This window comes from Dendrobates tinctorius, unplaced genomic scaffold (assembly GCF_039654945.1).
Source record: "Dendrobates tinctorius isolate UK_male_01 unplaced genomic scaffold, ASM3965494v1 ptg000211l, whole genome shotgun sequence".
Taxonomy (NCBI): domain Eukaryota; kingdom Metazoa; phylum Chordata; class Amphibia; order Anura; family Dendrobatidae; genus Dendrobates; species Dendrobates tinctorius.
Genome location: NW_027361878.1, coordinates 24235616 through 24248030, shown reverse-complemented (window position 1 = coordinate 24248030; position 12415 = coordinate 24235616). Strand labels below are relative to the sequence as shown.

Here is a 12415-nt window from a genome sequence, read left to right as displayed (position 1 = left end):
TGGTCAGGGACCTTTTCGATGATAAGTCCACCTGCCAGGCCTTAAGCCAAACTGTGCGCCGAATGCAACATTGCTAGATGCACAAGACGCGGCATCCAGGGAGGCAGAGACCAAATACTCGCCAGCGTGAGAAAACTGGTTGGCGAACTCCGCCAGCTGCTCTGGCTGGGCTCCAGACAGAAAGCCTTGGTGGAGATCCTTAGCCCATTTGGCTATGGCCTTTGAAACCCAAGTGGAAGCAAAAGCCGGACTTGGAGCAGATGCAGCCGATTCGAAAGCAGACTTCGCAAGAGATTCTATAATTCTGTCATTAGAATCTCTCAAAGATGCTCCACCAGAAATCGTAAGGACCGTGTTGTTAGATAGTCTAGAGGTCGACGGGTCCACGGAGGGAGAAGCTGACCAGTCGGCGGTTAGCTCCGGAGAAAAAGGATATAACACGCCAAGGCGCTTTCCTCTTTGAAAATGCCTGGTCGGATCCTCCCTTTCCCTGGTCAGAATCTTCTGGAACTCAGAATGGGGAGCAAAGACCTTGGAAGGTGGTTTAGACCATCTGAACAAATCCTCCTGATTTGCGGGTTCCGCAGGATTGTCTTTGATGTCGAAGGTCTGGTTGATCGCTCCAATGAGGCTCTGGACCATATCCCTCATGTCAGCGATTTGGTCCGAATCCTGCTCCAAAGCATCCTCAGAGGGCACATCCGAGAAAACCTCGTCTGGCTCAGGAGAGGAGGACCGGGAAGAAGGAGGTCCCAGGGGGCGAGATGGAACGGGAAGAGGATTCAGACCGGTGTTCCTGTCTGGATCTTTTGCGGCTAATGCTGGCAGGCTCAGATGGAGCTTCTTGTGACCTGCTGTTTTCTGCGGAAGTCTGCAGGGGCAATTTATGCCGCCCCCCCGAGTGAAGAGGCCCCAGATCTCCTGAGGGACCCTGGATCCCATGCCACGTGGAGCGGCGCCGACGACCAACGCCACAAAAATAAAGTATGCCCGTGAAAACCGGATTACTTACCGGTAATACTCTTTTGTAGAGTCCACGACAGCACCCACTGAGAGAGGGGATCCGCCCCTAGGAACAGGAAACCTACAGAGAGATAAATGGGGCGGTCCCCCTCGCTCCCTCAGTTTGTATTACAGAGAACAACAGAGGAACCGCCATACATGTTTTAGTCAATTTGTTAACACAATTCATCTGTCCTTATATATAAACAATTCTACGCCTGCTACAGCTTTCTACATTTTAAGTCCTAATTCTAATCTCCACCACCAAGGAGAAACACCTGTGAATTCTTACGGGCGGGAAGTGAGCGGGTGCTGTCGTGGACTCTACAAAAGAGTATTACCGGTAAGTAATCCGGTTTTTCCTCTTCGCCACGACAGCACCCACTGAGAGATTTCCAGAGATAATCACCTGGGAGGGCACACCGTGTTAAGGACAGATCTACCAAAAGACAGATCCTCTGTAGAGGACAAATCTAGTCTATAGTGACTATAGAAGGTAGATGGAGAAGACCAGGTTGCAGCCTTACATATTTGCTCAATTGGGACGTTCGCCCTCTCGGCACAGGAGGATGACATGGCTCTGGTAGAGTGCGCCTTAATACCCTGTGGAGGGTCCTCTCCTTTTGCTGAATATGCCATTGTGATCGCATCTCTGAACCACCTGGACAACGTGCCCGTTGTAACTCTAGCCCCCTTCTTGTTACCCTGGAAGGAGACGAAAAGAGACCTACTCTGCCTCCAGGGACTGGTCCTATCTAAGTAGGCTAGCATAGCTCTTCTAACGTCTAAAGTAGGATATTTAGCCTCGTCCTGTGTTGTTGGGTTCTCATAAAACGAAGGTAGGCAGATCTCCTGAGATCTATGAAACTTAGTTGCCCGTTTGGGAACGTAGGACGGGTCTGTTTTCAATACCAGTCTGTCCCGTGTTACTGACAGGAACGGGGGGTCAACTGACAGGGCGTGAAGATCACTTACTCTTCTAGCTGATACTAAGGCCACTAGCGTAGCAGTTTTCAATGAGAGGCATTTCATTGATATTGAACTTATGGGTTCAAAAGGGGGGCTGAGTGAAGGCATCTAAAACAAGACTAAGGTTCCATGCTGGTAGCTGAGGAATATGAACTGGCTCTGACCGCTGACAAGCTGAAATAAACCGGGTCACCCACCTATTACCTGCCACGCTGTAGTTAAACAAGGCTCCTAGGGCCGATACATGGACCTTAAGAGTATTTACTGAGAGCCTCAATTCCCGACCCTTCTGAAGGAATTCTAGAATGGCAGTAATGGGCACTTCACCGGATAATTTTGCTGGGTGAAAGGCCAGAAATTTCCTCCACACCTTAGAGTATATTCTTGTTGTAGATTCTTTCCTACTTTGCAGAAGGGTATTAATCAGGTTTTTTGAGAAGCCTTTCTGCTTCAATAGTTCCCTTTCAAATTCCAGGCCGCTAGGCGCAGGGCTTTGACCTGTGGATGGTAGCAGGGACCCTGCGAGAGAAGGTCCCGGTGTAGCGGCAGAATCCATGGGTTGGTTATTGACATGGCTCTCAGCCATGAAAACCACGGCCTCTTGGGCCAAAACGGTGCTATCAAGATGACCCTCGCCCTCTCTTGTCTTATTTTCCTGATCACTGTTGGTAACAGAACCATTGGAGGAAAGGCATAGGCTTGCTGGAATGTCCAGGGTGCTTGGAGGGCATCTAGTATGTCTGGGTTGTCTGCTCTGTAGAGAGAAGCAAACTTTTTTACCTGTCTGTTGGCTCTGGTTGCGAACAGGTCTATCTCTGGTCTGCCCCATTTTGCCTCTATCATTTCGAAGATGTGGTGGCTGAGGACCCACTCGCCCTGATATAGGGTCTGGCGGCTGAGGTAGTCTGCTCGAGAATGGTCTACTCCTCTTATGTGGAGCGCAGACAAGGAGTGAAGATGCACCTCGGCTATCTGAAAGATCTTTTCCGCGATAGACATCAATGGTCCTGATCGCGTACCTCCTTGCCGGTTTATATATGCCACTGCGGTGGTATTGTCTGACTGGATCCTCACGTGGGTGCCTCTTAACTGCGGGAGAAATTGAGATATAGCATAGTAAACTGCTGTTAGTTCCTTCATATTAGAGGAGCTTTCTGCTTCTTCCTCCAGCCACTGGCCCTGTACCATCTCTTCCTCCAAGTGGGCTCCCCACCCCGAGGGGCTAGCATCCGTGGTGAGTACCCAAGAGGGAGTAACCCACCATTGAACTCCTTTTGATAAATTGGTAGGATCCAACCACCAATCTAGGGAGTTGACGACTTCGGTCGATAGGGATATCCTCCCTTCCAACCGCCCCTGCAATCTGTCTGTCTCCTGTAAAATAGCCCACTGCAATTTTCTGGAGTGGAATTGGGCCCATTGCACCGCTGGAATGCATGATACTAGGGACCCCAGCAAGGACATACCCTGCCTCAATGATAGTACAGGTTTTTCAGTGATGATCCGTATCTTTTTAACTATGGCCTGCGCCTTAGCATCTGGTAGAAAGCATTTCTGACTTACGGAATCTACTTGCAGGCCTAGGAACTTCTGACAGGTTACTGGTTTTAGCCTGGACTTCTCCCAGTTGATTAGCCAGCCTAGTGTCTGTAAGGATGAGACAATATCAGCTATTCTTTTTTCACATTGGGCAACAGAATTTCCCACTATGAGCAGGTCGTCCAAGTAGGGGACCACTAGGGTGTCATTCAGCCTTATATATGACATCACCTCCAACATCAATTTGGTAAACACTCGAGGGGCCATAGATAGTCCGAACGGCATCGCCGTAAACTGGAAATGTTGAATCCGACCCTCGAACCAGACTGCTACCCGCAGGAACCTCTGGTGCCGCTGGTATATGGGGATATGGTAATAGGCATCCTTTAGGTCCAAGACTGCCATATATAGCACCTGGGGAACAAGAGTTTTATTGCTGAATTTATTGATTCCATTTTAAACGACCTTAGCTTCAAGAATGTGTTAAGCTTTTTTACATTTATTATAGTCCTAAAAGAGCCGTCTGGCTTAGGGACTAAAAATAGGGGAGAATAAAAGCCCTCTCCCTTTTCGTCCCCCGGGACCTCTATCAGAACACGCTTAGTTAACAGCGTTGCAATCTCCATCTCCAGTGCTTCCTGTTGTGCTTGGGACTTCATAGAAGTCAATAGGAAGGAGTTCGGTGGATGCCAAATAAATTCTAGTTTTAGGCCCGATGAGATGATATCAATGGCCCAGGGGTTGGATGTAATCTTCCCCCATTGGTGGCTGAATTTCAGTAGTCTGCCACCTACCGGTGTACTGGTACTAGCGAAACCTGTCTCCCCTGAAGGGACGTTTCCCAAAAAGGCTGGCCCTCTGTTTGGGATCCTTATTTCCCCAGCGGTCCTGAGGTTTGAAATCTCTCTTTTTTCCGAATGGAGGCTTCCTGTAGGCCCTCCTGCTAAAGGGAATATACGGGTTAGGAAAACCTCTCTTTCTCTCCCCAGCTTTTGTTAAGATCTCGTCCAATTCCGTGCCAAATAGGTACTTACCCTGGCAGGGTATAGCGCAAAGTTTAGTCTTTGTCTGCGTATCTCCTCTCCACCCCTTCAACCATAAGGCCCGCCGGCCCGAATTGGTTAGCCCTGCTGCTCTAGCAGATAATCGGAGAGAGTCCGCTGAGGAGTCAGACAGGAAAGCCGCTGCTCCCTTATTGAGGGGAATAGACGAAAGGAGTTTGTTTCGGGATACTCCGCTCTTTATTTTCTCCTCTAGGTCATTCAGCCACACCAACATTGACCTTGCTGTGCACGTGGCTGCTATTGCGGGCTTAAAAGCTGCAGTGCATGCCTCCCAGGATCGTTTAAGAAAGGTATCTGTCTTACGATCTAACGAGTCAGCCAACGTCCCTGAATCTTCCACCGGCAGGGAGGATCTACGGTAGAGGCCACTGCCGCATCTACTTTAGGGGCTCTCGACCAAGATGTCAACTCCTCATCATCAAACGGGTATTTGCGTTTTGACATTAAGGGGAGGAAGGTTCTCTGACCCTGTTTCTCCCACTCCCTCTTTACCAGCTCTTTTATGGCTGGGACTACTGGGAATGCTCGGACCTTTTTCCGGGAAATGCCTGCGAACATCATGTCTTGCGGAGTCTTGGGGTCCTTACTCTCTGGCAACCCCATGGTATTTCGGACAGATTTAACTAGGTTACTAACACTGTCCGTAGGGAAACAAGTCTGTTCCTCCTCCTCTGAGGAAAAGCATTCCTGGGATCTATCAGAGTCTAGTTATCCAGTTTCTGACGGCGATCCTGATGCCGGTGAAGCCATTCCTCTTGGCGAAACCATTCCTCTAGAACGACCCCCCAGACTACTGGAGCCTCCCAAGGCCCGTAGCTCCTCTCTAATTATAGCACGGATATATCTTCCTTTCTCCCTGAGGATTCTTCCTGTAGGGTCTCTTCAATACAAGACTCGCATAATCTTTTAGGGTTGCCATCTGGGAGGGGCTGAGAACATAAGGCACACTCTCTATTCTTCGCCTTCTCCGTTCTCTTGGCCTAAAAGTATGGATCAAAGGAACGCCATTAGCTAGGAGTCTGACTAAAAACACTCACCCGTGAATCTCGTCAGCAATTTACCGGCTGCGGGGTTCGCAATTCAGGCTGAGGCGAAGCGTGGGACGGATCTTTCTCCTTCCGCTTTTTTTGTGTGGGCTCATTCTGTCTGGAATGCTCGCTGGACTCCCTTCTGGAGCTGCCACTTCTCCTGGTACTGCTGCTCCTTCTCATAGTGCCGCTCTTTCTGCTGCCCTGTGGGGACTCATTCGGCTGGCTCTGTTGGAGCAAAACCGGGTCATCTATGGATGACATAGCTGCGCACCGCTGTAACATTACCGGCGCTTCTTATGCAGCTCACCGGTTCCGCCCCTCTTTCTCCCTTCTTTCTTTTTTTTTTTTCCTTTCGGCCATTTTGCTTCCCACTGCGCAGGCCTGTTGCCGCGATACCGCGCTTTCCCCCCTGACCCCGGAAGCTGATGCGACCCGGAAGTGTAGTCTCAGTCTGGGAGCGCTGGCTACCTCCCGACCGCTGCCCCCAGACTCCAGGTATCTCCATTTTCAATCTGCGCTTTTCCTAGCGCCACCTCTAGCCCCCCTTGCTGTATCGGGGGCAGGGGGCACAAACATCCCCGGTGCTGTAATTTGCCCCGTAATGCGTGCATATCCCTCTATGGGGATGGGGGGCGCATTGCTCTGCCCCTGCCCCATTAAGTGAGTCTCGGTACTCCTCACTGAGGCCTCACCTGCATTACCAGCTAGGGGGGGACCTCATCTCTTCCTCCCGAACGCTGCTTCCAGTCCTGGGGCCCCCACTGCTCATATCATGCACGCGGGCGGCTTACCAGACCAGGTATCCTCTTCTGCGGGTTCCTTCCTAGGAACAGTAAACCAAATTGAGGGAGCGAGGGGGACCGCCCCATTTATCTCTCTGTAGGTTTCCTGTTCCTAGGGGCGGATCCCCTCTCTCAGTGGGTGCTGTCGTGGCGAAGAGGAAAATAAGGGGGGAAATAGTCTCAAAATGTTTTTTTCCCTTCTTCTTTTCTTCTGGCGGCGGCTCTAGCCGCCGTGTCCTCCGGTCTTCCAAACTTCTTTCTGGGCTGGGGAAGGAAGAACATACCTTCCAATACCTTGAAGGTCGGACGTCCGGGATCCGGTGGGCGAGTGGGTAGGGGGACGAAAGGCAGGACTGGATCCGGGTCGCCTGAACACTCTTCTGTGTTAGGGCTCTTGGTCCTGCCGGCTAGACGTATGAGGATACGGGGTTGCAGTACACGCCGTACTCAGTCTCTTTGTGGGAGTACAGTTGTGACTATTCATACTGTATCCCTCTGGAAACCTGAAAGGGAACGACGCACACTGAGGTAGATAAGGGTCTAATGAAAAACACGTGTCCACCTCCTACTGACACTAAGCTAAACTGGATATCTTACTTCCTGTCGGTGGGGTGTATACTGCGGAGGAGGAGCTAACTTTTTTATTTGCATAGTATCAGCCTCCTAGTGGCAGCAGGATACACACCATGGTTCCTGTGTCCCCCAATGAAGCGATGGAGAAATACGCGTGAAAAAATCAGCAGCATGTGCACTGCGTTTTTCGTTTTACATAGCCTTAAATAATACTGTACATCACCTGCAGTTCTGCTGCAGATCCGCAGGACCAAATCCGCTGCAGAACTGCACCACAATCCGCACCGTGTGCACATACCCTTACCATTGTACTAGTAGGAAGGAAAGGTGATTTCTATATTATCATCAGCAAATACCCATCAGTTCCCAATGCTACACCAGGTCACAATTCTAGACCCTTCTACATTGGGCTACCAGGAAATAAAATATTACATTTTTGTTCTGAATGTTGATCCAGTTTGATCAACACTGCATTCAGGAGGGAAACACTTTCTCTTTTATGGCAGTTTGCATCATGCAAATTTTGTTTTTGATGTGTCTTTTTAGTCTAAAATGCGATTCTGACTTACCCTCCATCAGAGCCTGGCACAGCGATGAACACCCGAGTGAAAGCACGCACAGGGTCATTTGACTGCCCCTCAACTAAAAGAGAGTTAAAAAAAAGTAATATGATCAATACATATTTTAAAAGGGGAACCCTTGATGAATTACAGCAATTACATTTTCACAAGTGAGAGCTAGTTTTTCACCATCATTTAGGATTTTTCCTTCTTGACAAACTCATTAAGTTACAGGACTGGACAAATCAGCCACTAGAGCAGCAAAAAAAAATCTTAGCTGGTGAATGAAAACTGATGAACAAGTTTCCCTGTTGACTGACCATCAGGCGTTCATATTGCTTCAGATGCATTGAAAAAACAGGATTTTTAGCTGCTTACCGTAAAGTCTGTTTCTCTGAGCCTTCATTGGGGGACACAGAAACCATGGGTGTATGCTGCTGACACTACGAGGCTGACACTATGCAGAAAAAAGTTAGCTCCTCCTCCGCAGTGTACACCCCACCGACAGGAAGTAGCATGTTCAGTTAGTGAGAAATCAGTAGGAGAAGCAATCTGTAAACGAGATAAAAACCACAGAAAACACAAATCCATACTGTAACAATATTATACAGTAAACCGTGCTGTTCAACTTGGGAGGGTGCTGTGTTCCCCAATGAAGGCTCAGAGAAACAGATTTTACGGTAAGCAACTAAAAATCCTGTTTTCTCTATCGCTTCATTGGGGGACACAAACCATGGGACGTCCCAAAGCAGTCCCCAAGGGGAGGGAACAGCAAACAACTCCAATTGGGACGAGGAAGTCACCTGCAAGGTCTTTTCACCCCGACTGGCACTTGCCGAAGCTAGGCATGGGCTCTGAAAAACCTCATGGACCTGTGGAGGACATATGATCGCACTGCAGAGGTGCCAGAAGAAGGCCCAAAGAGTACCGCCAGGAGGACACACACTGCCCGGGCAGTGTGCGTCGTACTGAAAGGAGCGCAGTCGTTCCTGAGCCAGCAACCTTACTAATGTCGACCAGATTCCGCGAGCAGACGCTGACCTGGAGGCCAGAGGACCTCTATACTTCAAGCCGGAGCTTGATAAGTACTGTTGCTGTGGCCAGATAGCCTGATGAGAGAGCGCCACGAAGGAAAAGTTCGAGGTGGACGAAAGAAAGGGAATTTAGAGTGATGTAGAGTGGACCCTTGATCCACAGGGAGTGTACCACAGCTGCTATAGAGTCTGTGAGGCCCTAGGAGTGGTGAAGAGCCTGAAAGGGAAGGCTACCAACTGAAAAGGAAAATGAACCCGTCCGTTGCAAAAGCAGATATCGGCACAGTCCTGAAGAAATCAGGACCTGGATAAGAGCTCCATGGAAAAATCATGCGATTCACAGGAGGCAAATGCTGAACGAAGAAGAATTTCTTCCTGAGAACAAGGATGGACTCAATCCTAGATCCCGAAAAGGCACGCTGAGGAAAATGCGCTGAAGAATGACGAGGTTCAGCCTGAGGAAGGAGAGCGCTTGTCCTTCCAGTGACCTCCAATAATTTAGCGTATTGGAGCCACACGGAAGGAACGGGAAGCTGGCGAGGGACTTCTTTGGAGAGAATTTCGCTCGTGAAACAGAAAACCAAATGAACCCCTAGATAGGAACGATGAGGCGAAAACTCATGTTTCCTGCAAGAGAAAATTTTTGGACAGTGAGGACGGTCAAATTTTCCGACCGGTCCCTAGCAAGAATGCTCTGATGAGCATGCTAGACTACGTGTCTATAGAACTTTGTAGCACGGGTGGAGACTAAGGCAGGACACGATATAGAAGCGGAAGGTTTCAAGGTTGACCTTGCCAACTACTGTGTGAATTTGCCGTTGGAATCTGAGGGATGCACTTCTGGGAGAGGAAGGACCGTAGAAGTGGGAGACTTGGCACCGGAGGGTTCGTAGTCGCAAAAGTAGTCTAATTTGCGAAGGGCTCAGGATGAAATATATACTAAGGCGCCCTCTTGTTTGGAAACGGCTGAAGGCCGTTCTGTGAGAAAATGACAAGACCTGAGAACAGGCCACTGAGAACCTGCGAAAGAGCCGAACACTGAAAACGTACTGAATGGAACCAGGTGATAATCTGGATCTCATCGCCGCAATGTAAGCTCAGGATGGCTATGAAAAGACAACTGATTGCTCGACTAAGGAGGTAGAACGATGACTACTGGATGACTGAGATCAAAAGGAAGATAAACCCAGCATACCGGGATAAGGGTGGATATGGAAAAAAAATAGTGTAGCTGGTCTTACAAAAGTGATTAGTCGAGCAAGGAAAGTCCATGCAAAGCATGGATTATGTCAACTGTAAGGAAAGCTGGGTCTAAGTAGATCAAATAGACACCAGAAGACAACTAGGCTGACGAAAGGCAGGTCAATCTGTATGACGATGTAAACGACCGAATCCATCCTGGACCCTCTGGAGAAGGGAGGAGATTACGGTGTGTAGACCCGCTAGCCTAAGTCTAAGACAACACACGCCCGAGGATAGCAGTGAAAAGATACAATACTAGCCGAAGGAAGAAACGCGTTATCACCAGACTCATCCTTGGATCCAAGACTGGAGCAGCTTTCTACTCCGGTCGATGCTTGCGCAGAGTTAGATCCCACTTCCTGTCTGAGGTGGGATACTTTTCCCGGTCAGAAGTCACATGTCTGAGCTGCTGAAGGCTTTACTCTGCGTCTGTAAGAAAGAATAGGTAAGTTCCGACAGATAAGGAGCTTAGGTATTGTGGTAGCTCGAAGGCCCTTAAGGCAGGCTAGAACTTATAAACTACTGTTAGCCAAACATTAAAGATAGGCGGAACATACCGGCAGTAAAGATAGCTTCTGGACGGTACAGTAAACTGATCAGATGATGGCAAAAACTCCTGTGGAGCAACTCACACTTAGGGTACAGAGCATGCCTCAGTAAAACCGCGACCATCCGTACCTGACACGAGAGAGTCTGACCCACCTGAAGGTGGAGTATCCAGTTATGTCGCTACCAAGATCCGCTCTGTGGGACAGAAATCCGTTCTGTTTGGACATGGTAGTGCTTATGTTGCAGCTGTAGCCCGCCATGAGCAATAAATGCCGGAACCTCACCTCGAGTGGCGATTAGACGGGAGCTTAGGCAAAGGCTGCAAAAGACCGTGAGGGACGCGCGAGAGGAGGTTCCTGACTCACCTGAAAACGGTACAGTATAGCCGGATCGGTGTAGTTGATGGCCTCGGGTACGTTTGAGTTACCAGGAAGACGGCATGTATTGACTAAACATGTCTGGTAGAGGACTATTCAAGTGCTTGATAAGGGATAGAGTACTGCTGCAATAGAACGCGAGGAACCTGAAGGCTAGAGCGTCTGACTCACCTGAATACGGTACAGAACACAAGTACCACTGAAGCAGTCAACCCCAGACACGTCTCCACAGTAATACGGCCGATTGAACTACTGTACCTGGTAGGTGATGTGTTTGCAGCCTGGATAGCGGATATAGCCCAGCTGCAATCGGCTCTCAGTATCCTGTGTACAAATCAGCATGGCGAAAACAAGGAGAAGGGCATAGGAGACCGCCATTTCTGAGTTGCGGAGCGGTCTAAGCCTGGATACCTGACGACATTAGGCAGAATAACGGCTTGTGTGTTGCGGTCTAGGTCTGGGTACCTGACGGCATTAGGCAGAATAACGGCTTGTGTGTTGCGGTCTAGGTCTGAATACCTGATGGCATTAGGCCGAATAACGGGTTCTGTGCTGCGGTCTAGGTACCTGACGGCATTAGGCAGAATAACGGCCTTTGTATTGCGGTCTAGGTCTGGGTACCTGATGGCATTAGGCAGAATAACAGCTTCTGTGCTGCGGTCTAGGTCTGGGTACCTGACGGCATTAGGCAGAATAATGGCTTCGGTGTTGCGGTCTAGGTCTGAATACCTGACGTCAGATAGAATGGCTTCACGCGTAGTAAGCTGTGCCACGAAGTCTGTAGTAAAGTAGATTCTGACCAGTCAATTCTTCTGACGGTAGAACAGTAGGGCTTGGATCAGAAAGAGACTAAACACTACTCTCTGTTGTGCGCCATGGTTCCAACTTCTGGACCTGCGAGTTGTGGTTAGCTTCTTTATCCACTGAGCCACAGCAGACAATTGACAGGTAACACGGACTTCTATCTAGCTAGAAGTCCGGCCCAACCCTGGAGACGTGAAGAGATAGAAGCAGCTCCTTATTCTGCTTATAACAGTATTAATCCAGCGTCCGGAGGGGGCTGCAGAAAAATGAAGGGCGAGTGCCATGTGAGCCGTAGATATGGGAGCAGTTGCTATGCCAGGACCCCAACGTCTTTATGTGACGCAATGGTTGAGACCTCTGTTGAAAATCCAGGCACCTATCTGTAATGGCCGAAAACACAACAATCGTGTGAAAAATCAGATCTCCGCCAGACATACTGATGCACTAGAGACTGTGCGGCAGAAGATTACAATTACGCCAGTAAAATACACGACACTAGAGTACTATTACGTCAGTGACTGTACAGCTCTAGAGTACAATTACTTCGGAGACCGTACGGCTCTAGAAAAAACATTACGTTAGTGACTGTACAGCTCCGGAGACTGTACGCCTGGGTCAACTGGGGGCTCCTGGTTGGAAGGAGAGGACCACAGTGGAGGAAGAGGAGATGGAGTGACAGAGTTAGACATGAGAACTAACCCACTTAGCGCTGCCAGAAGGTTAGGGGACAGGAGAGCAGAGGAGGGAGTCAGTCTGCAGTGCAGCTACTTACGGCAAATGTCCTGTAGGAGACATCCTGGCTGTAGAGAGACACAGGCAGGTCCCATAGATGGATGCGGCTCCTCTGTACCCCAGCCGGAAAATGGCGTCTGTTAGAAGATGCAGGGCA

General features: G+C 49.4%; 1 protein-coding gene across 1 annotated transcript in view; it reads right to left on the bottom strand.

Moving 5' to 3' along the window:
• The window catches only part of NXF1 (nuclear RNA export factor 1), a 130561-nt gene that overhangs the window by 17355 nt on the left and 100791 nt on the right, over window positions 1-12415 (bottom strand). The window contains exon 18 of the mRNA XM_073554648.1: window positions 7530-7602. Within this exon, the coding sequence (XP_073410749.1) occupies window positions 7530-7602 (73 nt within the window). The remainder of the gene's footprint in view (window positions 1-7529; window positions 7603-12415) is intronic.